General features: G+C 44.3%; 1 protein-coding gene across 38 annotated transcripts in view; it reads right to left on the minus strand.

Annotated features, from left to right (window-relative positions):
• KCNMA1 (potassium calcium-activated channel subfamily M alpha 1) overlaps positions 1 to 26,722 on the minus strand; it is a 753,494-nt gene that overhangs the window by 122,872 nt on the left and 603,900 nt on the right. For 19 of the 38 annotated variants that reach the window (XM_021072164.2, XM_021072163.2, XM_021072147.2 and 16 more), the window contains 3 exon segments: positions 24,259 to 24,327; positions 14,476 to 14,562; positions 8,021 to 8,097 (listed from right to left, as the gene is read on the minus strand). In XM_021072164.2, the coding sequence (XP_020927823.1) occupies positions 8,021 to 8,097; positions 14,476 to 14,562; positions 24,259 to 24,327 (233 nt within the window). 38 annotated transcript variants of the gene reach the window in all.

Here is a 26,722-nt window from a genome sequence, read left to right on the forward strand (position 1 = left end):
AAGAATGATCAATGAGAGGCTCAAAGACAAGACTGAAACAGTTAAAAATGATTGAGCTCACACACTGACAGAGCATCAGGAATTACAATGCGGGAATTACAATGTGGAGACCCAGGTGCCTCTGACTGGAGGTGGGCTCTTTCACTCCATGTCTGGAAGAGTCCATTCTTACTGACCCCGGATCTGGTGCCTTCCCCAGATTCTTCTGGGCCTACTTTCCTAAAAGGTAAGGCCCTTTCTGACCTCCCATCTGGTGGTTGTGATCCGTCAGGCTTGAAGGAGGTATGTTCCAGCCAGGAAAAGCCCTCCTCGGGGCCACTGCGTGAGTCAGGAACAAGCTCTTTAACCAAAAATGAGTGAGGACTGGCCTCCCTGGCGGCAGCTGTTCCAGAAGATGTGGACACTCTATGTAAAATTATACTTGCAAGTTGTAAAATAAAATCATATCAACACGAAGTTGTGGACCTCCTAGTTTAGAAAATACCATCCCTCACCCCCCTCAAATCTCACCCTCTCTCTGCTTCCTAATCCTTCAGTTTTGTTTCAGCGAATCGTGGGTATTCAGAATCGCCGGTATTTTATTTCCATGTCTCCATGATTGTTTCCTTGTCTGGAGCTGATGTAGGTTCGGAGGTTAATTTCAGATATCAGAGTGCCACTTAGAACTCCCAAGGTTAGGTTTCAAAGGGCAATTTCGAAAGTTTCGGTATTTATTTAAAACAGAAGTGAAGTTTCCTATCTACTCCATGGCCACATAAAGTGCTCTCTCTCCTTTGGTGTTTGCTGAATTTTCTTTTTTTTTTTTTTAACCCAGACACCCAATGCTCTCTTCCCCCATCCCAACCCTCAGAGAAGGGACTTCTCCCTAGGATCTCAATGCTAATGGTAAATAGATCTGTGAGGACATCTAGTGGATCTATGTGGAGCTGCATCTAGTTAACAGGCCACCTGAACTAGCTGGGCGAGGCTGCGGTGTGCCTCTAAGAATTGAAATGCGCAGTGTCATTTCAATTAAATGGTTTCTCCCAATCCACCACAGATGTTTAGGGAACAGCGGGGATGAAGGGGCAAGAGGTTTTAGGACATGGTCCTAGAGTGGGCAAAAGCGGCAACTTGCAAGCATAGGGGCTCAGCAGAGTGGGACCTTAAAGCACTGCTGTAGCTTCCTGAGAAAGGGAACAGATAAGAGTGTCTCCCGGAGGTGTGAAGACTGCAGCTACGTGTCATTCCATCTTAGGGCTCATGGAACTTTATGATCAATTAATTGCCCCCACCGGCCGGCTTAACTCTGGGAAAGGAAAATACAAGCCTCTGGAGACTCCGTTTCTTCTTTGGTCCACATCAGAAGGTTCTTGGTCTTGGACAGGTGCCAAAGATTCAGAGCGGTTCTATGGTTGCCAAGCATTAGACCCCAAGTCTCACCTTTCTCCTCTAAGAACTCCGTCCTAGCAGTTTTACAATTTGAGAAAAAGCTTTTATGTGCTTTCCTTCACCACAATGAAGTGAATATTCATCCAAGATTTCCATTATGACTTCCTAGTGCTATTTGTAGAGACAAAATAAAAGTATTTCCCTAATGGGTATCATCAAAGCTGTTTACTCTTAAAGGTTTACAACTGGAAGATTTCTCAGACATATGCTTGGACGGCTTCCTTATATCTTCAAAGGCCGTGATCAGGAGAAAGGAAATGTGTGGAGAAGGGGCTGCTGTAGATATAGCTTAGTTACTGCTTTTCCCTTGCATCAAACTGACAATCAGCTGTCAAGTTCAGGTTCTCTGCTGGTGAGCCCTTCGGAGCCAAGCCTGGAATGGAAGAGGGAGTTGGACTCCATCCTGTTCTCAGCACCATCTGCCTCCTGCATCAGCAACCAAATTGTCAGCCAATTTCCAATTGCAGAATCTTAATTTCCAGGGTGGGTTGGAAGGGGCAGGAAAAGCAGCACTAGACTGAAAGGTTCAGGTGGAGTTTTCCAAATGCCGGGGGGAAAATATTTTAGGTTTCAAATGGAGCAATTCAAGAGAAGACTGGTGTGGAAGGAAAAAAACCTCTGCCACTCAATTCAGAGACATGTGTCCGATTGCAACTGCATGTTTAAAATCAGTCCAATGAAGGAAGGATTATTTCCAAGCCCAAACTCTGGAGCTGTTCTATAATATGCTCAGTAGCAACTAAAATTCTAAGTAAAAATGTCTGTGGAAGAGAAAGTCCACCAAAGTGTAAGGCTGAGGTGTTTGTTTGATGGTACACCGGGAATCTGAGAGCGTCCTTTCAAGTCCTGTAAATGGGGAATGATGTCTTCACTTAGCAAAATTCCTCCCATTAGCTTCTGGAGGGAGGAAAGGGATCTTCCAGGTGATTTCCCAAGAATGGAAAGATGGGAAAGAAAGAGCTCCTTAATGTCAGCAGCAAAGAGCACACGGAGCTAGTTGATCCTACCCTCAACACCATACTGTGGCTAGAGAAGACAGAAGAATTTGGCACTAGAGTTGTTTGTTGATGGACATCACAATTCCCCTCCAATTCTGAAAGATCATTAGCTACAGTAGGCAGCTCTGCAGGTAGGAAAGTGGTTCATGCCCTCAAGCCATTTTTTCAGTTCTCAGACAAAGGGAGCGATGAAGTCAGTTTGGGCAGAATTTTGTTCAGCACTGCAGAAGGTCCTTGCTTTTTGTTGTTGTTGTTGTTGGACCTGGAGTGTTCCATGCCCTCAAACCCTGAAGATTAACCCAAACCAGATGACCAACTTGTCTCTTCTGCTGCAAAGGAGTAGGAGAGAAGCAGGTGTGGAGACATCCCCTCCAAAGTCCAGGGCCATTGGACTGAACTGGGCTGCAGGCTGGGTCAAGACTGATGCTCATTGCCGGTGCCACTGAAGGCAGCACTGCACTAAGTCACACACAGAAATACTGGCCTAAAACCTCATCAATTGCTTCATCTTACTGGGGGAGATGATCCTACTCCCTGAGTAAGTTCAGGGCTTAAAGACTTATATTTACTCATTCAGGCTTCTACATAGCTCATTAATGAATGGAATGCTCTCTTTAGGTCATCTTTTTCTGCCTTAAACAAGTAAATGGATCTTGCAAGATGCCTGACTAACACCCATCGAGGAATTGGGTATGTCCTCCTGGGTACTGTTGAAGGAGAAACTTTGTTTTAAAGCAAGGGAACTTCATAGACTATAGGAAATAATTACCACTGTGGAAATACTTGTCTCCAATAAGGCAATTTAGATACTTACAGTCCCAAAGTTGGGTGTCCTGTTAATTCTCTCGCAAGCCCTTTCTCATATAGAGAGGCATATATACTGGAAGGAATATATCACTCTGTCCATAAACTTTCTCTACGCTTATATATAAAAATGTACACTTTTACATATAAAGTACTGGTACATATCATATATATATATCACAGCACGGGAATATATATGTAGCATATGTGTTTCCTTCAGGATAGGACTTCAAGCTTAATAGTGGAGGAGACCAAGTATAATTGATCAAAGGCAAGCATGACAATGACCCCCAATTGATGAGGCATCAAGAGCTAGTGGTAATTACTTCAGCCCACTCAGTGTCCCCCAAAGGTCCTGAGACAAGGCCTTCAAGAGAAACACTGTCGTCAAGGTCTTATTTTCAGATGGAAAAATAAGACGGCGCCAGAAGCTGGCAAGAGGCTGGTGGGACAGGGAACGGGGGGTGGGGGGAGGTAGATGAACAGAGAGGGCTTCCCCGCTCGCAGGGCTCTCCAGCTCCAGGCTACTCTGCAGACGGAGTTGGGGCATGATGTCACTGCTACATGCAACATAAAGACCAAAAGAAATAAAAGAAACTGCAACTGTACAGAAAATAAAAGAAGTATCTCTTCTAGAGAAAGACAGAGGGAACTAGACTCCGGGCTGCTGGGAACCCGTTTTACTCACAATATATCACTACCAGTGTGCAGTTAAAATAGAGTAGGGGCCGTATTCCAGGGCAGCAAAGAGAAAAAAGATAAATCAAAAATATGTCAATGATTAGAAGTTAAAGAAGATTCCTTCCAACACAGCAATTTAGACACGACTTGTCCCCTAGGAGTCCACCCTTGAGCAAACGTTCAGAGGCTGGGGAAGAAAATGTAAATCATTAGACCAGATTTGTTATACAGAAAAAAAAGACAATGGGTAAATAGTGGATTCTGAGAACTTGCTTCTTGGCCAGACAGCTGAATTGGATTCTCTTCCTTGATGGAGAACTATGAAGGAATGGGGGAAAAAATACGCAAAAGTTAAACTATACTAACACAGAATTTCCAGAAATGGAATGTCCACCCTCAATAATTCTCCAGATAGTATATCACGAAATGTTTAAGGTGGTCGAATGAAAGTGCATGGGGAGGTTGGGGGAGGGCTGGAAGGAGAAATCTGGAGAGGGAAAGGCTAGGTTGGGAGAGGGGAGGGATAGAAAACTGTAGACAAATACCAGTGATGTCATCAGCCCTGCCCTGATGAAGATCCATCATTACAATATTAGTTGAACTGCTAATACCTGGCCTAAGAGGTTTGAACCATTGACCTTGTGGGTCAGCTGCCCTCTCCAACTTATTAGGTCACCAGGCAATCTGCAGTCAAAGGCAGGGGAACCCCACCCCATGCATTTTTAATAATTCCAGCTCCCTCTAATAAAAGTTTCTTTGCATGCCAACCCTATCTTCCCCAATTTCCTAATTTGCCCAGTATGCCCAGGGAGGTTCACATTTAATAATTCACATTTTATGCCAACCACCTTTACACACACACATCTGCACCCCACCCTCTGTAACACAGGCTGCTCTGGCCTTTGAATTAGGAAGAACACTATTTGGACAACTCTTATTGTTATCCAATATCAACTTCACCGTTGAGGGCCTCTAAGGGGTGAAGACTTCAAGGGGGTCAAGGGGTGCCAAGAGACAGAGAGACACGCTTGTCACACTGGCTTGGCTTTGCAGACACAGTCCTTGTGTAGCAGTCTGTGCCATGCAGGATGTGACACCGTGCCATTCACTAGCTGAACCCACTTTCTTTCTTTTTTTTTTTTTTCTTGTCTTATTGCCATTTCTTAGGCCACTCCCACGGCATATGGAGGTTCCCAGGCTAGGGGTCTAATCAGAGCGGTAGCCGCCGGCCTACACCAGAACCACAGCAAAGTGGTATCCAAGCCAAGTCTGCAACCTACACCACAGCTCACGGCAATGCCGGATCCTTAACCCACTGAGCAAGGTCAGGGATCTAACCCGCAACCTCATGGTGCCTAGTCGGATCCATTAACCACTAAGCCACGACGGGAACTCCTGAACCCACTTTCAAGGAATGAAGACGGTAGGATTATTTCAAGCAATTACGGGCCTCTCTATCTGGGATAAAGTTAAAGTTAGCAACTCTTTGCTTGCCTGAAACCAAGATGGAAAAATATCCTAGAGGCTAAATCCTCATTTCTAGGGATGCAAAAAACTGTCTGCAGGGTTCCATTACGGTGCCCTGCAAGGAACATTCCAGCATCACAGTTTCTCTCTTCCTCCTGCCATTTCTACTCCTGCCTCCCTAGAGCCTGTTCTCTGTCCAGTCACCAGCAAGATGCCTTAAAATAAGAACTACAGTGTCATTAACTTGCTTAAACTCTTCCAATGGCTGTATTTACTACAGGACTGAAATGCAAGTTTCTTCCTATGGCCTCTGCCCTCCTTTCTGACCTCATCTCATACCACTCTCTCCCTAATGCCACCAGCCCCACTGGCTTTTCTTCCTTTCCTCAAACACCATGAACATATCTGTGCCTTTGCCCTTACTCTTCTGCTTCCCTGGATGGGGTCTCAGCTTCAATATCACTTCCTGAAGGAGGCCTTCCAGACCTTTCTGACTACAGCAGCATCCCTAGGTTGCTCATACCCTCAGGCAGTCTCCTCTCTCTGCGGAGCACTATCTTTATTAGAAGGTATTTAATTTTTCCTATGATCGCCACTCATCCCCATGCACCAGAATGAAGCCTCCAGGAGGACAGGGACGATCTCATTCACCGCTCCATCTCTAGCACCAAGAAGAGTACCTTGCACCAAGAAGGCACTCAGAAACAGCTGAATAACCAATCAAGTGAAAGTAGTCTTGCCACTTCACTGATACCCCCATGGGGTCAGGTCCTCTGGCAACTACCTGGTCAAGATGATTGGCTTCTATACTCTCCTGCATTCCCCAACCCCCTCCACTACAAGTGTTTTCCTACAGGAGTTCACTCTCTTGTATGTGTTACCCTCTCTTGGGTATTTCTGCCTTGGGATGTTGTACTCCCTTTGATAGAAACGATCCAGGTGAGGCTGGTCAGCTGAGCCATATTTCTGGGTTTACAACCAACCGAGCTGGGCTGGGTGCACTGCTCGTTGAGAAGGGCCTTTTAAGTTATGGTGTCTGGGGGGGTTGGCTGGGGAATGAGTTTGTTCTGAGCCCCTATACGCCCTCAGATGCTCTTCCTGGTAAGTGGTCAGAACTGGAGAATTCTTAGGCCCTGAGAAGAGAAGAAAAGTTATAGGCTCTTATCCTGAGATAGGCATACTCACCTGGCTGAGGTGTCAGGGCTGGGAGAGGGGGGCCATTGTGTTAACTCAGTGGAGAAGGGAGAGCAAAACAGTGGACCTAAGCTGCCCAAAGCCTGGGAAGCAGACGGAGAGGAATTCTACAGCAACTGCTCTAGACCAAGAATGCTTCCCATGGGAAGCTGCCCACAAGATTGAGGGTCTTCTCTGTGCTCCAGCAGAGCGATGTTTATACCTCATTTTGCATTTACTGTGCCCCCTTTTAGGGGAGCCGTGAAAAAACCCTTGCTTCGGTCAGCATAGCTCAGAAATGTCTGGCTTGTGCTCTACTGTCTGATTTGTGCTTGTGAAAAAGGATTTTATGAGCTGATCATTCATAATCCGGTTCTGACATCTGACTCAAGCTCACCCACCTTGCCCTTCTCTCTTGCAAAAAAAAAGACTAGGACACAGCATCAAGAGAGGCCTTTGGGCAAGCCTGAACCCCTGTCAGATCTGAGTGGCCCTCAGCAATTTCATCCTCCCATTAAACTTGGAGCCTCAGTTTCCTCTCTCTGTAAAATAGGATTAATAACACCTTATGCAGGGGTATGGTGAGCTTCAAATAAAATCATGATCATAAAGAGCGCTACGAACCTTCAATCGCCATAGGAAGCAAGGCATCACTATTGCTATTTTCTCTAGGGTTGGGAACAATTTCTATTAGGCAGGGTAACATAATTACTGCAAAGCTCACCTTAAGTCCTAGTTTTTCAAGAGCTTACCATCCCACATTCCTGATTTCCTATGTTTTTCCCAAGGGGTCCTGTTGGCCAGCTGCTTTGTAAGGAGTTTGAGACAGGACTGTTGAGCCAGATCTAGTCTGCCCCAAGGAGCATGGTGTCTGAAGTCGGTCCCTGGGGCAATGGCACATAAAGCCCATTGGTGATGGCCAAGATCGTGTCTTGGGTTAGTCTCAGGGTATCCAATGGAAAACTCTAGCCTTTGGTACCCAAACCTGCAGGAATCCCAAACGGCAAGAGAGTAAGCTGCCACTTGGGAGACCGAGTCCTAAGACTCAGTTTCCCTCCCGGCCCTAGCTCAGCCATCTTCCTACTTGGCAGACCCTGTCCACTGGAAATCACTGTGCACAAACACTCCCTCCTCCAGGGCCTTGGCTACCCTCCTTCCCATGCATCGTATTCACTGGGTTTGACTGGACACATCTACCTAGGCATCCCTTTAGAGTCACGAACTGGGGATTAGGCATGAGGTTCACACCCAGGTGTTGATGGTGGTGACTTTTCAGCCTCTGCTCTAATCAAGTGAGGACAGGTATTTTCTTTCATGTCTCTTTCAACTGCAGGGTGAAACATAAACATATTCAAGAAACCTCTTGATGTTTAGTGTTTCTTTAAAAGGAAAAGGAGAAGGGAAATGAGTTTGGGGAAAACAAGGAAGGAGAAGGGGAATGAAGGGGGGAGAAAAACACTACTTACGCCGTTTGCAGCCACATTTTTTTATTCTTTTGGGATCTGTGATGTCATCATGACAGGCCTTGCAGTAAAAAAATGCCCTGGAGAAAGAGAATGGAAAAACTGACATGTTTCATAATCCACCCAAGTGAAATGAGGACCACATTTCCTCCACCGTGGTGCCAAATTAATGAAACATGCCAGCACTAATTTCCTTTAATCTTCTGAAAGGTTTAGACGTCTACAGACAGAAATATTGTTTTTTGCGTCTGTGAGACCATTTATTTCAAACACAGGACTCTGAGATTTGAGTTAGTGCTTCTTTTCATAAACTTTTATTTGAAAGGGAGTGGGGAGAGAGACCGCTGCCGTGACACATCACGTCTGCTTGCTCTGCCTTCATTTTGGAGACCAACTCTCAATCTTGTTCATCGGAAGGCATGGGCAATCAGCCCTGGGCCTTTGGTGGGAAGTTCAGTACATCTCTGACATCCCCATGGTCCAATCAGATAGGTATTAAAGGGACAGAGAGTGACATTCCTCAGTCAAATAAAAATATTAGCGTTGTCACTTTGAAAGCACCTCCTCTCTGTCAGCCAATGCGAAAGAGGTCGAGGAGAAACATGAAGAAGCAAGTCAAAGGGATCCTCTGTCAATTCCTTATGGGATTTCACAGCCCACATTTACTCTCACACTGGCTGGACCCAAGCCCATGCTCTCTGGGCCTGACAACATGTCATCAGCGAAGGTTTGCTTCTCATTAAGGAGCATAGCTTAGCTGACTCCTGGGATGACATAGAGAGAATGTATTTTAGGATTGGGGTGCATAGAAGGAGACCCAGAGGAAGTAAGCAACAAGAAAATCCCATCATGTGACTCAAGTGCCAATACGTGATGACAAAGTGCATTGGCTATGTCAGAGATATTCTGGATGAGACAAAACAAGATCGCCGGCGCACCATTTTAAATGCACGGGGCCTAGAAGAACAGCACTGGGGGACTGTCCCTTCAATATTGGAGGGCACTGTGATAAAATTCATTGGAACAGCCTTCTGCATAGGGAGGCTAAGAAAATCCCTGGCTTATCACCTTCTCCACTCCCAATATGCAAATGAATGCCAAGGATTAACATGGTCTTTCCTTGACCTGGGCTATAAAGAAACACAATTCTTGACCATTGTATTCTTGGTTCCTTTTTATGTTTTCCACAGGACTCCATTTATGACCGGCACTGGTTGGAAACCAACATTATGACTGGGATCTGGAAGAGATCCTGCAAATTTCGCATCCAAAGTCCCTGGGACTCAGGATCCTCATCTGTAAGTTGAGGAGGTTTCGTGACCTGCCTGAAGTCATCCTGTCTGGACCTTGGCTGGCTCTGGGACTTCTAAGTCCAAGCCCAATGCTCTTTCCACCCTAGCAGTTCATCCACCATTTAAATGCCAGTTCGCATACATGTTGCAAAAAAGAAAAGAGAACTAATGGTTTGCCGGAGTGGCAATGTCGCTAGGAACCCAATCAGTGATAACCTGCCCTGGAAGAGAAGGGCAGGAAAGGAGGAAGAGATTTTTTTTGCGTCCACTCCCTTTGGCCATTTTCTCCCCCTTTCAATACTTCTACACATAATAACAACTGTAACAAAAATGATAGCTAACATATATAGAGCACAGATTAGAGGCCAGGAGCTTCTCTAAGCATCTTATAAGTATTAACATATTTGGTCCTCAAACCATAAGGAAATGGCAGCACAGAGACATTAATCAGCCTGCCCAAGGTCACATAGCTAAGAGTGGCAGAGGCAGGATTCAAATCCACAAAGCCTAGTCCCAGAGGCCAAGGTCTTAACATTCCTTTACTAAAGAGATGGTGAGATGATGATGAGTCTGATAGAGTACCGAAAAGACAAAGTCTGATTACTTAGTGAATTAAAGCTGGATTCTGAAAGTGAAATCCCCAAAGGGCCAGACAGTTCAAGCCAATGAGTGAGATGGGAAGGTGGGTGGGGGTGGGAAGGGTCCTGTGGAGACCTGGAGACACACACCCCCAACTAAAGGGGACAGTGTACCCAGGCTCCAGCTGATGTGTGCCAAATGGCACTTCTCTGGGAGCACCATCTCCTCCCACCCACCTACCTCTGCCTCTGGAGCTCGCCTGGCTAAGCCCCGCCTTATTGCACACCTGCACAGCAGCAGCTGAGCTTGCTGGGAAAACGACACGCCTCTGTGCCAACTGATCTCACTTTAAATTAGGGGCTGAGGATTCCAGGGGCCTTTTCCCACTCCTGGGACCCCCCCATACCTCCTCCCCTCATGTCAACCCTCTGCTCTCTTCCTTGCTCCCTCTCCTCCTCACCCCACCCCTTCTCCTCACCCCACCCCTTCTCCAAGTAGCCTTCCGCTGCTGACCTCGCCCCATGTGTCCTCAAGACTAGATCTGCAATCAGACTTGATCCACACCCACGGCCCTTAGGATTCCCTTGTCCACAGGTTTCAGGGTTGTGTTTGGACAATGGGAGGGGCCAGCAGGAGACTAGAGGCTGAAAAGAGGTCATGAGATGATAGTGGTGACATTTCTCTACTGAGGGACACAGCTCCTTCCTGCACTATAACCTCTCTCTCCCGGTTCCGAGAGCCCTCCTTCCCCTGGGGCCTGCAGAGGTGGGGCTGGGAGGGGTTCCCCCCTTTGCTAGCTCTTGGGGTGCTTTGCTCTGCCTTGTTGTTTTTCCTCACCTCTCTGCCCATGACTTTATATAGTCCCTTTATACACCTCTCCTCCCTTTTCCCATCTAAGTGTGTCACCTCTTTCTTGCCAGGACCCACACCGATACAGCACCCACACTTACATCTCTGGTCCTCACCTTCCTCCAAATGCCAGAATCTTAGATCCAACTGGCTTTAAGACAACTCCGTGTGTATGCTTAGTATGTATTACCCACATGGCCCAGCCCAAATAGAATTCATGAGTTTCTTCCACCCAGAACTTGCTCCTCCCCCAGCTCAGTAAGACAGAACCATCATCTATCCAACTGCCTAGCTTCCAAATCCAGGCTCCATTCTTGAGTCCCCTTTTTCCCTACTTCTTATATCCAGTTAATCAAAGGGCTCCATATGCGCCCTAAAATATATTCTGAATTGGTCTTACTTCTCTCCATCTCCACTCACCCATCTAGCCCAGGACCAATCTAGGTCCTCTCCCACCTAAACTGTGCAATTGTTTCTGAGTCTGTCCTCTCCTTTCCTATCCAACTACATCCCATTCTCTAGAATGCAGATGGAAGCACCTTTTAATACCATAAATCTGGCTACATCACCCTCCCACTTAAAACCATCAATGACTCCATTTTATAATAAGTCCAGTCTCTGTATAAAGTCCTATGGAAACCAGCCCCTGCCTTTCTCACTAACCTCATCTCACCCTTCCCTAGGCTCCCTGAACATGTGAAAACTGTTCCCACTGTGTCTCCTCTTCCGTTCTGATCTCTGTATGATGGATTCTTCCCCATCACCTCCATCTCTGCTCAAATCTCTCTCCTTCAGAGCAGTCTTCACTTACCCACAATCTAAATCAGTGACAGCTGCATTCATTCTTTGCACCAAGAATAAACAAAACTGCAATTCTCTCCTCCCCAGAATGTGAGCCTATGAGATCAGTGTCATCTCTCCACTGTCCACCACTGCCTCCCTGGTACCTAATACAGAGTGTTCTCCAAAGTGAGTGACCTACAGACATTTGATGAAGGGGTGTGAGAACCTGGGGTGGGGGGGGGGGTCACTCTTCTTTTCCTAAAACACATCTGAAAGTTTCTATGAGCTACAATCCATTAACTTTTTCCATTGCTTTCTTGAAGCGGAGGGTGCAGATCCAATACTAGATCATCATAATCTACTTTTCCATTTTTACAAAACTTGTTTAGTGTCATTCAAACCTCCAATGTCCTTTCTGTGGTTTTCTGCAGTCCTCATCTATCTGAAATCCCCTAACTGACAGCATTTGCTCTTGACACATCACACACCATGGAAAATTATAGGCTGGTGTTGAGGCTGATTGTGTCAGCATTTATTTGTGAATACCATAAAACACTGAAATGAGACATATTGCACTCCTTAATACAGGAGGTAATTTGTTTTTTGGACTGCCTGCTATTTGTGACATTCATTAGTGAGAGATGCAATAGAAAATAGAATTACACAAATGGGAGCTTCATGTTATATTTGCTATCTGAGAGGTACACGTGATCGATGGTACCGCTGGGCCCCAGCCCCCTGTGCCTGGTGCTGAGATGCTGTTTCCAGCTTTTGTGCCTCGCATGGTGGACAGGGGCACAACCTTCTCTTTCAGGAGTCCTGGAGGGACTTTGGTCTCTACTCCCACTTTCCTCTCTCGAGTGAACTCGGTTTGGGGGTTACCCCCTGGAAAAGGTGAGGATCTATGAACTCAATAAGGAAGTTTTCCTCTTCCACATCTGAATAATGGCAATCCTTTCCCAATTTGCAGAAATAAATTTAAGTCAGTAGGTAGCTCAATTTCAAAGATTTTTATTTTCTTTGCTTCTGCTCCCCATATGTTTCCTAAAAGCTTTTCTAACTAGTAGGGCTAGTGTGTAAGTTGTCACATCTCATAGTCCTGTGCTCAGTGTGGTAGGCTTACCTCTTGGCAAACGAGAACATAAGCTCTGGAACCCCACTTCCTGGTTTTAAATCCTGGCTTTATGACTCAGTAGCAGTGTGGCTTTGGGAGACTCATTTAAGCAATCTGTGCCTCAGCTTCTTCACAGGTAAATAGGAAGAGTAATGCTACCTGTACCATAGTTTGTCAAGTGGATTCATTGAGTTCATCCATGCCTCATACCTGGTAATCAGAACAGTGCTGGCACATGCTGAACTCTGCATGAGAAGTTGCTGGTATTTTTACATGTGGTGGAAAATGCGAGTTTTAGAAAAGCAAAGACCAGATCCAGTCAGGCTTATGCCACTTGCTTATGTGCTGCATAGCCTTGGACAAATCATTTGTCTCAACTTGACAGATGAGGAAACCAAAGCCCAGAGAATTTTGGAAGACCTGTCTTACCAGATTATTTTGAGAAGTACCAACAAAGAATGGAGAACACCCAGCACTGGCCTCGCCTTGAGTAGGAACTCATTTAATGAAGATAAGAGGCTCATATGAAAATTACAGACGTTGGAGTTCTCACGGTGGCTCAGTGGGCTAAGAATCTAACTGGAGTGGCTCAGGTTGCTGCAGAGGTGTGGGTTCAATCCCAGCACCATGGGTTAAGGATCCAGCATTGCCATGCCTGTGGTGTAGGTCACGGTTGCAGCTCAGATCCAAGCCCTTGGCCTAGGAACTTCCACAGGCTGCAGTTCAGCCATAAAATTTAAAAAAAAAAAAAAAAATTATCGACCTTGACAACTCATGATTTATTTAAAATATTCTATGTAACATTACTGTTGAGCTGAGTGACCTGTCAGACCATCTGAGTCCTATTTTCCGCTAGTGAGTTTGTCCTCGTTCACAGCATAAAATCAATATAACAATCTTCCATGATGTTCTGCAAAAAGCCCTATGACATCCTGGGCTGTTGAAACAGATTTGGGGATACTAATGAACGTGTCCTGAAACACTGAGGCCAATGAAATCCTGGGCTGTACCTAGAGAGGCTTAAGAACTGAAGCTGACCACTTCAGCCACTTAACCTAGAAGGCCACAAATAGAAATACAGCCAGTTTAGTATTTCATCTGAAATTAATCCCAACCTTTTGAGATTCCCTTTGGCACCTAAAGTAGAAAACAGATAATTCCTGAGTAAATTTGCCTGGATGATATTAAGTGCACTAGACAAGAGGCCAGTTGTCTTATGTTGTGTTGTTCTGAGGTATCAAGAATCCGGATGATCTTTTTTTTTTTTTTGTCTTTTTGCTATTTCTTGGGGCGCTCCTGCGGCATATGGAGGTTCCCAGGCTAGGGGTTGAATCAGAGCTGTAGCCACTGGCCTACACCAGAGCCACAGCAACGCAGGATCCGAGCCGTGTCTGCAACCTACACCACAGCTCACGGCAACGCCGGATGGTTAACCCACTGAGCAAGGGCAGGGACCGAACCCGCAACCTCATGGTTCCTAGTCGGATTCGTTAACCACTGCACCACGACGGGAACTCCAAGAATCCGGATGATCTTAAACAATCACTTAGATTCTCTGGGACTGACTTTCCTCTCTTGGAAAATGAAAGAACAGGTATCGAGGGCCTCATAGATCTAAATGTTATTATTCTAATTCAAAGATGTGGAACTGACTGTGTGAAGAGGAGTCCATGGAAACACTTGAAAGTGTCATCTTTTTTCCTAAGACTCAGCACCATTTGATGTCCACAGACATGAAAAAAAGTTCGGGTCTCAGTATACATTGAAAGCAGACCCATCTCGATGGATGGAGAGGTCTATGGCTGAGCCAAAAAGGATGTCAAATGAAAATAAACTCTTACCTTTTAACTTCTTTGGCATCACTTGCGATGAAAAATCCTAAAGTACCTTCTTGGATCTTAAGATGGTTTCCAGGATTAATTAATATACTGCTCAGTGAACAAAAACAAACAAAGAAGACACAGTTATGAGGTCATGTTCTGAAGAAAACCTTGAAGTCTACATCATATACTGTTAACTTTATAGGGTGCCCACTAGTCTAATGCTTTCCCCAAAGATTGTGCCTAGAGCCTGAGGTCCACTGCCCCACGCATTTAACTGGATAATGCCATCATAAAGCTCTGCTGCCCAGTCCCCAGGTTGGCATGCTCCCAGTTGCAAATAGCAAAGCAAATCTACGTTTGAGGGTTGGGTTTGTACAATGGCATTGCCATCATGGGCTTTTGATGTGAAGCCAAGTTCCTAATAACACATCCCTTTGGAAACTGCTATTGATGGTCAATGCTGAGTGTTACTGGTCTAAGAGAGCCACCCCTGCACTAATTTTATTAGATGACAAAGCATTAATGGGACCCCTATATGCATATAAGAACATACATGTACACACCCCACATATTACTGCTGAGAATGGTACGAGACACCTGTAACCAATGCAGAAGCAAACAGTACATCTGCATAATGCTGATAAGAACATGGAAGTGGATTCCATGGACAGCTTATGTAGAAAAAATTGGATCTACCTTAACAATAGAAAGAAAAGGGCCAGCAGTTGGAAATACTTAATGATTCCAGTCTGCTATTTACAAAAATGTACGGGAGTGTTTGCATAAGGTACGTGTCTGGTGTATCCTGATTGGGGCCAACTGTAATTAGAAAACAAATGCAAATTATCCCTACAAAAACTTGCCCTGCAGGGAAGTATGAATCTAAATATACACTGTCCTGTTTCAAAGTAGTAATATAAGTAGATTAACGGACTAAGTTGCATTTGGAGTGACAGGAGAGATAAATGTATCCTAATCTAATAAATGGGTGAAACAAACAAGTTTAATTCTCTTCAGATCAGAAGCAGAATACAGGAATATCTTCCACAGAGACTGAGATGAGGCTTGGGGTTTAACGGATATGGAATTCAGGCATTCTAAGTGCAGCAGTAGATTCCACAGAGCTATTCTTTGATCTGAAACGTGGATGTTTAAGGGAAGAGATGTTTGGAATCAGGGTAAAGGAAGTCCTCAACTGTCCAAAACAATCCAAAAAGAGGGTAGTATTTAACATGTGACCTCTTACTGCTGGCAAAGCCATTCCAGAAACGTGCTGTGGCCAACAAAGCACTGTGTCTGTAGCAAGGCAGGAAGGACCCAAGTGAACTTGTGTTCTGTTCAGGGAACTTAGGGTGGATCATTACTGTAAATGTTTGTGATCACAAGAACAGCCATTATTACCCATAATGAGACCTGAGAGGAGGAGAACCATCCTGTGAAAATGTCGTGATTAACACTAAATGAGAGCAAGAGTCCATGAAGATTTGAGCGTTCTGTCCTAGAACCACAGGCTACAGTGAGCCTCCTCTCCAGTCAGGAAGCAGCAGGTCACACTAACAGCACAGCGTGCAGTGGGCAGGGGTGCTGTACAGACACCTCCCAATTACCTCTCCAACAACCATTCACCTTGATTTAACAGCCCTCTGACTTTTCAGGACTGTGAGGGGAAAAGGGAAAAGGGGCAAAGCTTATACAGTTTAAATGGATTCCCCCTTTTTTTTTTTTTTTAAACAGCTGCATCTGTGGCATATGGAGGTTCCCAGGCTAGGGGTCAAATGAGAGCTGTAGCTGCCAGCCTACACCACAGCCACAGCAAAGCCAGATCTGAGCCACATCTGTGACCTACACCACAGTTCACAGCAATGCTGGAGCCTTAACCCACTGAGAGAGGCCAGGGATTGAACCCACATCCTCATGGATACTAGTGAGGTTCTTAACCCATTGAGCCATGATGGGAACTCCTAGATGAATTCTTTTTTCAAAGGCAATTAAACGGGATGCTTTCGAAAGGCAGTATTTCCCTTGAGCTGCAGCAGGTTGGCTCCAGCATCATCACTGCAGTGGCCCGGGTTGTTACTGTGGTGCAGGTTTGCTCCCTGGCCAGAGACCTTCTACATACCACAGGCACAGCAAAAAAAAAAAAAAAAAAAAAAAAAAAGGCAGAATAGGAGAATAGGCAGAATGGTGGCTTTTGTACCCTTTCTTACCCTCATGACTGCATGGCAATTCTTCTGTGTCCTGGCTTTGCAATCAGAAATTGGGTCCAATTTCCAGCCTGTCATTCAGTATCTACCTGACTTGGGGCAAGTTACCAAGTTTCCCTAGAACTCAGTGCCTCACCTACAAGATCACAGTGAAGGTAAGCATTGTCTTTCTTCAGAGGATTAAGAGAGACAAGGCACAAAAAGCTCAATGCTTACTGGCTATCATTATTTTTATTATCTATTATGGTGAAAAAAAAGCCAAAAGTGTATTTCATTTTTAATGAAATTATCATTCTAGCTGGCCCCACGGAATGGAACACAGGACTTCTTATTGAAATGTCCTGCCTACAATGAGATAAAGTTACAGGGTAAAGAACTGTACACTCCAGAATAATATACAAGGACATACATGGAAAGTTCTGGGTCCTTCTGGAGTTTAAAGGAGCTAATTCCTTAAAGTTGAATAAGCCTACATTTTGATGCATATTCATCTGAAAGGGTAAAAAAAGCTTCTGAGTGGAAAAAAAAATCCTATCGTGATTCTAACAATGCAATTCAAAAGGGGAAATTTGACACTCATCAATGTCTGGGTGACATATATGCGCAAAACAAGCCTCGCACAGAACCCTGTTTTCCTCCTTTACATCATATGCTTCATTAACTGCACTCCAGTGATCAAGCCCATTGTGTCATGGTGGGAATATGGTGATAGCAAGGTTCCCATCAATGGAAAGTTCCTTTTCATTTCCTTTGTTCTTTAGCAACGGTGAATAAGAATTGGCATACAGTGAGAATCTGGGACTGTCATTCCAGAGACGCCAGGTTGTGATAATTTATTGCAGCTTTCAAGCTTGCTTTAATCAAGTGTGCATGGTGGAGAGGAAAGATTTGGGGCCCTACTGTAAGGCAGGTTTGTATTCAAATCTCAGTTTCGCTACCAATGTTGGCTGAGTGAGGGTGCATGTGTCAGGCCGATGGGCTCAGGTCCTGGACTTGGGCTTGGACCTGCCACTCAGCCTCACTCTCCTCATCCATTAAATGGGATGAACAGTCACCAGCTTGCAGTGTCACTAGGAGAAATAAAGTACGCATTATGTGCTGAGAGCCACATAGGAGGTCCTCAATACATGACCACTGTTAATGGTAAACAATGTAAATACAGTGACTAAAGACAGATAGGTCATCTTTCACCACATCACAGCTCTCCACTTTGTCTTTGGTGCTAATTAACTACCCAGGAGGCACCCTACTGGCCTTGAAATACCTTTGTACTAGATGCAGGATCTGAAACATTTTATTCCCCCACAATATCTGGAGATGGGCTCACTTGGACTGGCTTTTGTCTGCAGTGTGAAGCATCTCTCCATTCATTAAAGCTTGCGGCTAATTGTGTAAAAGACACCATAAGCACTTCCAAGAACATGACTGATCGTGTGCTCTCTTGTTCTCTCTTGGATGGGGAGAGGCGTTCTATCACCTCTGTGTACGACGTGAGGCAGCAGCGCTGGGCGCTACCCCAATCAGGCTAAGGCAGCCTTCCCGGCAGCGATCAAAAACCTGAGCGCCACTCTTGGGAATAATGAAAGAAAGAAACCTAGAGACATAAAGAAGCTCATGGTGCTGGATTCCACCCATAGATTGAAGGGTTTGCTAAAGAAGCAGGTGCCCCTGATTTCAAGGAAAAATTCTTCCTGTGTAAGGGTACAAAGTGTCAAAGTCTCTTTGAGGAAATATATTACTCTTTTTGAATTTTAGACAGTGAGCCTTCTATCCGCATTCCAAATCGAGAAAGTTTAAATGGAGTAAACCCTCCTCTCTTTGGAAATATAAAAAGATAAGGATCCTTGACAGAAGTAACTTTTTTTCCTGCCAAGTGCCTGCCACCCATAGACTGTGTTATTGACCTTCTAATGGGAATATGTAAATCTTTCCAAAGATCTTTGATCTCTTAAAAGAATCTCCAGTGTTAAGTTTGTTTTGTCCTTATGACACTGCCAAAAGTCTCCCTCCCTGTCTATCAGTTTAAATCAGTCTCTTGCTCCAATTTTGTCTAATTCACTAGCTTATCAGAGATAAACTTCAAGACGTGTCATGTGAAGAATCAAGAAGGTCTCTAAGAAAAAAAAAAGTCCATATATCAATTAGCAGAATTCCAACAGGGACAGCTTCTTGGCAGTGGTGAACTTTCTCTCATTTCAAGGAACTATAAATTATCCTTTTTCTTCTATGACCTTGCTAATGTCTACTGAAAACATTCAGTAACAGCTAGAGGAAAAGGGTTGGTGTGGTCCCTTCTCCAAGGATTCATGTTTTCTCTCTCTCTCTATCCTTTGCTCTCAAACTAGTTTTGAATCTAGATTTATTCTTTGGTTCTTCATCCACTTTATGAAGCAAAGATATATTTTCTGCAGGGAATCCATAGTTCAAAAAGGAGTGAAAAGCACAATCCTATTTATTTACTTTCAACAATAAGTTTCTCATGGTTGCCAGCTTAGAGCCCTGCATGCAATAGGCGCATTTCGACTTTATGTTGAATGAATGGATGTCAGTTCCAAAAATCTCTCTTTTCCTCTCTGATAAAGAGAAAGGTGATCACAGCTGTTCTTTCACAGACCAAGCTGCAATTCTTATCAGTCAGGCCTATCAAATCAGTGATCGCTTCTCTTCTAGGGGATTGGCAACTGAGCTAACAATCTCCCGGATGCATTAAGTAGAAATATGTAAATGTACAGATATCCAAATGCCTAGTCACTTGGGGAGTTGGGACAATTGATTTCAGTATTGAAACGCCAGTCACTTAGAACTGAAATATGTGTTCCTAAACATGAAATACATGCACATGAAACTGCTAGCGGGGCTCAGTCCAAAGGGAAATGACCCTGTCAGCTTCCTCCAAGAGGGAAGCTCCTCAAGCTGCAGCTCATTTTATGGTATATCTCTCGCTGAACTTTGGTCAGGCTGGAGATTTGGGACTTGATGGTGAAAAAAATAATGTATTCTTCTTTTTCTACCACTTATGCATAACAAGTGGGAAACATCCAATTATTCCTTCTTCTATCATCCTGAACTTGAGTGGTTTGCTGCTTTGGGAGACAACCAAGGATCAGTAATTTAACAGAAACAGGTAATTTTTTAAGGAAACTTTTATCCACTATAGATAAATGTGACAGGTGTGTATTTCTCCCCACCCCACCCCCCGCCTCAATTTTGGCAGATGTATTGTACCATTCCCTGAGTGGTTACAAAAACATCACCCACATGAGAAGATAGTTTGTACTTGATAAGATGGTAATTATATCTGTGTCTAGCAAGCTAGTGGGACTTCACTAACGAGAGCAAGAAGAACCATCTAGGACTTCAGTTCATGCTGTATCCAGATGAACCAGGCCACTGGAAAGTGGCCTTTTGACCATGCAAGGTCATACATTGCCATTGGTGGGAATTTGACCTGATGGTTGTCCTGCCGTTTATGAGCTGTTAGGTCATAACCTACAGAAACCCAAAATCTCAAAACTTATTGCCTTTCTAGAACTTTTCATTTCTTCCAGGCTTTAAAATGTATTCTGCTGGAGTCCCACACAACTAGACACACCCACTTTTCCTTTTAGAATTATACATCGAGCACAGTGTGTAGTCCATGCTGCAATCTATTTGAACCCAATTCACTTACACAGAGACAGCATAATAAAGATTGCTCCCAGTTGGTCACACTCAAATGACTGCCACTGTGGTCTGTCAATGACATGGGCAAGGGCTTGTTTAGCCTGAATCCATCTCAGTAATTTTAGCAATGGCATTTGAAAATCTATTTTGGACATAAGGAAAATCGTAGCCATATGGGGTAGGGAGAGAGTTCATTTGGGAAGGACCATGCTGGATATTGGGTTCTGGGAGCAAGCCTTGTCACTTTCTGATTCACTTCAGGACAAGTCATGCCTACATCACAACATGCCTTCACCACAGGTTCAAAGGACTCAAAAACCAAAAGCCAACAGCAGAGGTGCAACCACTGTGGACCTTTGAAGATGCAAAGTGTTGCAGTAACTTCTCGCAGTTGGATCATATCAATAATACCAAACTGACAGGAAGCCACCTCTACTCAAAAAAAAAAAATCACAGAAGAATCTGACTTTGGAAAGAGTTCCAAACAAATACACACACACACACACACACACACACACACACACACAATTACAAACACAAACACAGGACAGTGATTACAACTACAGAGCCAAACAACTTTTGAGAAGATGAACAAGTATGCATCTCAATAGTATGTTTTCAACAACCTTGTCTTAGAGAATATATTATTTAAAAACTACATGGAAAATATTAAGCCAAAAAGTTAAAAAAAAGAAAACTGTCAGTGAGAAATTTGGTCATGCTTCCCGCAACACAAAACAGCAGCAAAACAGGGTGAGGTCACATGGTAAAAGTTGAGATACTTCATATTAAGAAATATGCCCAAACACACTGAGAAAAAAAAAAAGCCATGAGTTCATTTCAATAAACAGTACTCATTCAGGAAATCAAAGGTGATGAGCTGGCAATTTAGTAGCAGTGTTCTAAGTGTGTACTGAGTACTGGCCCAGAAAGAAAGTACACAGATGTTATCATCAAAATTAACATCAGGAAAAAGAGTTAAGTGTAAGGGCTTGGTCTCTGTTTTGTGGATAAAAGGACACGAATTCAGCTCTACAAACTGGAAACCAGACATGGGGAGGAGAAGGTCACCAGGAATGTGGATGTGGTAGGCAGACAAATGGCACCACAGAGTCTGGTGGACACCAAGACACATCAGGACAGAACAGAAACAGACACCAAGGGCTGGAGAGAAGCGTCCCCCTTTTTCAACTTTAATAGCATTTGTTCCCATCATGGGTGCCATGGCTGAAAATGAGATCTGGTCTTTGTTTTTTTGTTTTTTTTTGTAAATTTCCTGCAAAGAAGTTAGTGCGTCATCCAAAAGACTCAACAAATCAAACACGAAAAGCAATATGCTACTTTCAATTTTTATGTATTCCGGTCGGAGAGAGATTTGTATATAAAAATACATATATATTTATATATATATATGTATATACTAGACAAGGGAATGAGATTATATATACACAGACACATATATATAATCTCTATCTTCCTGAAGTCTTGGCAAAGGGTTAGTCCTGCGGTTAGAAGTGAAGACAGAGGGTGGAGGTTGGGAGGAAAGTTAACGAAGAGAGCATACCGCTTTCGGCTTCTGCAAAACGACAAGAAAAGAATTGAAAATCAAACAATTGGATCATAAATTGACTCACACCAGAAGGAAAGAAGGAATAAAACCTTTGTTTCAAATTATTTGAAGGATGCATGTGAAAACAAGGGTTTTCAGCAAAGCATGGAAACAGTATCATGGAGTGAAAGGGCAGCAAAGAAGGTAGTTCACACAGGTCAGAGGCAGGGGGACGGCGGGGGTGGAAGAGAGAAGCAGGGTTCTCTGCCTTTTAACACCTGGTCACTTAGGAAATGTGACAGGAAGGGAAATGGGACATTTTTAAATGAGGAACAAAATCAAAAATTTATTTTCTCAGGAAGGGTCAGGAACTCGGTTCTTTTTAACACGGATATTGTGTTGAAGTCCTGTGTGTTCTCGGAGGCATGATCCACATTCCCTCCAACACACCTTTTTTCCACAAGAACCCATGTGCTTCCACACTGAGACCAAGCCACATTTGAGGATTCAAGCTGGCAACTGCACACAGAAAGCCAAAACCAAGCCAAACAAGTTCTTTTCTCCCTTTTCTGAAAAATAAAAATAAATTCTAAAAAAAACTATCTGTATACATATGGCTTTGTTGAAAACATCTCAGATTTGTGAATTAATTGGAACATCCATCAACGCAAAGATTTCTTCAGGGACAGCGCTGAGTTATTTTTCTTAGAGTGGTGACTGGACTCACACCCAACCATTCGTAGCCCTTCTTTCTCCCTCCTTGGGACCCAAAGATGGCAGGTGGGAGGTGGCTGGTCAGGGTTCAGGGTGCAGTCTCCTGCCATGAAATTATTCCAGGATGGTCGAAAAGCACTATTCAGCATCACTGATATCCTGATTTTTTTTTTTTTTTTAGAGATGCACAATAGTGATAAAGAACATTAAATTACACAAGGATGTACTGACTTGGCAACATAAAGAATATCGTGTGCAAAACCTCAGGATACCCATCTTCCCCACAAAGGTACATGTGCGTACCAGCAACAACATGGGTAAAAGCAGCCATCCAAGAAGCACCCACCTGATCTGCTGGATAGCAAAGAGGCAAGGACTCTCAGGGGTTTTTTTGGTTTTGTTTCATTTTGCAAATAATATTCTTCACTTTGCCAACACAGAGAAGGAAAATGTATACCTACATAGATAGCTGTTCACTGCTATGGCCATGGTCTACTATGTGGCCACCAAATCGACCATTTCGTCTTCCTTTTGGTCGATTTGGATTTTCCAAATAGTTTTACATGGGATCAGATTGACTTTGTGAGGAATCTGATCTGGGGGTCAAGGTAAGAGAGAACACTGGATTGACTTGCTTACAATCCAGTGTTTGGTAGTCTGTTTGGTCATAGAGACGTGGACTGCACATTTGGGAGCCTGGCTTTATTGACTCAGTCGCCCTGATAGTGCAAACTCCTTACAGGAGGAGGATCCTTCTAGACTCTCCCTGCACTCTTCTCAGCTATGAAGGCATGGGCTGGAAGAGATCTGCACCCTTCCCTTGAGCATCTATAGGAAGACTTATTTGGCATAACTAGGAACAGACCATGGATGTCATTTCAGAGGACACAAGCCTGAGAATTTCTCAGGGAGCCCCTCTTTCTTCCAAAACTATTAAGAAGATGTGGGGAGCAAAAAATCATCTTTTCTCCATAAAGTATACAGTACTCCAGCAACAAAAATCCTTGTTAGCGCAACGCTTCCTTCTTCCAGTGCAAACTCATGTATTGACTGGGATGTTATCTATTTAACCAGACTCCGTCCCCCATCAGTCTGGCTTGCACATAATTAAGTGCAAAATAAATAAATAAAGAGGGCTCCTGCCTCCCGGCCCTGCTCTCCTGGCTAATTTACATGAAGCTAATATTCTGCCTTCTGGATTTCAGATGTACCGGGAGAAACACATATGGTACACAATAGGCTGCTTGTAATTTGGCCATCAAGAGAGCTGGTGTCTCCCATCACAGCCCTGCCCTGTGCCTGCTATGAAGGAGGCCAGAGTCCACCTGCATTTTGCTCACAGCAGTGAAAACTGGTGTAAGAACAGGGTTTGTCCCTGGTTTTATGCACAGAGGGTAAAAAGGGCAAGCTGGCATGATCAGGTGGAGATCTGGATGCCTGATCCCTTTCCCTTGGAGAAATACTTCTCTGAGTGCCTGGGTGGGGCTTGCGATGCCAGGCAACGTCTGGGATGGAAGTGGTAGAGCCTTGAAACGTGCCTTCAAGTCAGAGAGGTGGCGCGTTAGGGTCCACACAAATAAATAATGCGCCAGGAAGAAGTGGACTGAAAGATCCCAGGGCACACGCTCAACATCACAATTGGCAGCGGCCACTGTGTCACGGCAAACTTACCGACTCTCTCGGTTGGCGGACTTGTATTCAATGGCTATCATGAGAAGCTTGAGCTTCACAAAGCACAGCCTGCAACAAGATGGAGAAACCTGCCAGTCAGTGCTGCGGAATGACCAGAGCCACATAACAAACACTGTAATGACCTTTCCATCTCCTGACGCAGTCATTATCCAAGGGACCCTCATTCTACAGTCACTGTGCCAAAGGAGGGGGGTGTGAGCTCCACCTCCCCATCTTCCCCATTTCACTTGATTTCTTGCAAGTGATAAGGCGCTAAATGTTCAAAGTGCAAATTGCACTCAGGTCTGGATGTCTAGACACAGACCCCAAGCAGGGATTTGTGCCTGGGGATTTGTGCTGGGCCAGATTCATTAGTTACTCAGTCGGGTAGTAAAATGTTAACTGCAGGAGGAGGGAGGCATTTGGAGCAGCTGGACCCGTTCTTTGGATGCCATTTCGTCTTTTGTACAAATGGCTCATATTGTTGTTCCAAGCAGACCCCTGTGTGCTCAGAATGATGGTAATAATCCTTAGCCTCTGTGTAAGTGCCCAGCACATGACGGCAGCATCCTTACTCCTGGCTCCATCCAAGCTGTCTGACCGCATCTGCCCAGTGCTCTTGCCTGCAGCCCAGACTGCTTTGGGGCTGGCTGGTTCCCACCTCCAGGCCTTCACTCACATGGTCCCTACCCTGGAATGCCTTCTCCTCTCCTCCCAAACCATCCTCCAGGCCCACGTCAAATCAAACCTTCCAGGTCTCCTTTCTCCAGCCACTGCCAACCTCTCATTTTCTATTCTGATAACTCCTCCAGCACCTTCTCTGCAACCTCAATGTTTAGCTTTGAGTTGATTTTATGCTGACTATGATTGCATCCTACTGTTTGACGTGTCTTAACTTTTTCTCCTCAACCAGTGCAACTTCTTCAAGACTTTTGGACTTGTTTGAATTCCCAGAGGGCTGTACATAGAACCCTTGGTACAGAGAAACTCAAGAAATGAATAATATCCACTTACTGGAGTTTGGTTCTAAGAAAACAAAATAAAGATTTGGTAAAATATTTACACATAAAGATGTTCAAGGAAATAATATTGATACAGAGTAAAAAAACTGAAATTTACCTAAATGTCCAATAAAAAGGCAATCGTTAGAGAAAGTAGGGTACAATGTAGTATTAGCATTCAAAGTGGACATTTTATTTTATTTTATGGCCCTAAGGTGTGGCATATGGAAGTTTCCAGGCCAGGGGTCAACTTGGAGCTAGAGCTGCCTGCCTATGCCACAGCCATAGCAATGCAGGATTCAAGCATGCCTGTGACCTATACTTCAGCTCATGGCAATGCCAATCCTTAACCCACTGAATAGGGCCAGGGATAGAACTCACATCCTCATGGCTACTAGTTGGATTTGTTCCCACTGAACTAACACAGGAACTCCCAAAGTGACTTTCTGAAGAATATTTTAAGGCATGAGATCAATATATTATATAGGTACAAATTGGTAAACAATCTGATAAAGTTAGTTGAAAATGTATTTATAAACTCATAGAAATAGAACTCAGATAAACATACACACACACACATATATATATATTATGTATCACGAGTTTCTAAAATTGCTTATGTTTTCAGAGCTTCTGGATAGTAAAACACTGGTCGATTGATAGATTGAGAAATGAGCTAATGGTTATTCAGCTCCAGCACTGTAATGGGGTGGAGAGGGGTGCTGGGTCACAGGTCAGAGCCTTGGTGTTCTCATTTCATTCCCACAATATCCCTAAGGGGGAGATATTACCCCAGTCATTTAGACTTTGATTGGTATCTCTATTTTACAGGGATAAAACTAAGGCCAAGAAAGTCCATGTGACTTGCCCAGGGTCCCCAGCTAGTTAGTACCTGGCTGGATATCCAACATCGAAGCCCATTTTATATTGGGGGAGATATACAATAAGCAAATATGCCAGTGATTACATAATAAATTCCCAGATGAGTATAACTACTGTGCAGAAAATAAAATACCTAAGAGGATACAAAGTAACTGGGAAGGTGTGTTATCTGCCAAGATCCAGGAGGACCATCCTGAAAAAGTAGCACTGGGGCACAGAGCACTAGAGCATGATGAGAAGAAGTGGGCAGGAGGGGATCTGGAGAAAGAACTTTCTAGGGAGTGGAAACAGCAAGTACAAGGGCCCTGGGGTAGGAAGGAAGTCAGGGTATTTGAGGACCAGCATTAAGGCCAGCAAGGCTGCAGCTCAGTGAGCAAGGTCAAGTGTGATGGTGATTGGGACAAGGAGCGAAGTGGGAACAAGATCACAGAGACTTTGCCAGCCACAGCAAGGAATCTGCAGTTTATTCTAAGTGAAATAGGAGGTATGGAGTTGGCGCTAAACAGAGAAGTGACATAATCAGATGTGCTAGACCTGGGGATGTGTTGCTGGTGAGGAAGGTGCTGGGGAAGACCTCAAAC

This window comes from Sus scrofa, chromosome 14, assembly GCF_054392235.1.
Source record: "Sus scrofa isolate SSC_HxYL_T2T_F1_AM1 chromosome 14, Sscrofa_HxYL_maternal_Yorkshire_Landrace_v2.0, whole genome shotgun sequence".
NCBI lineage: Eukaryota > Metazoa > Chordata > Mammalia > Artiodactyla > Suidae > Sus > Sus scrofa.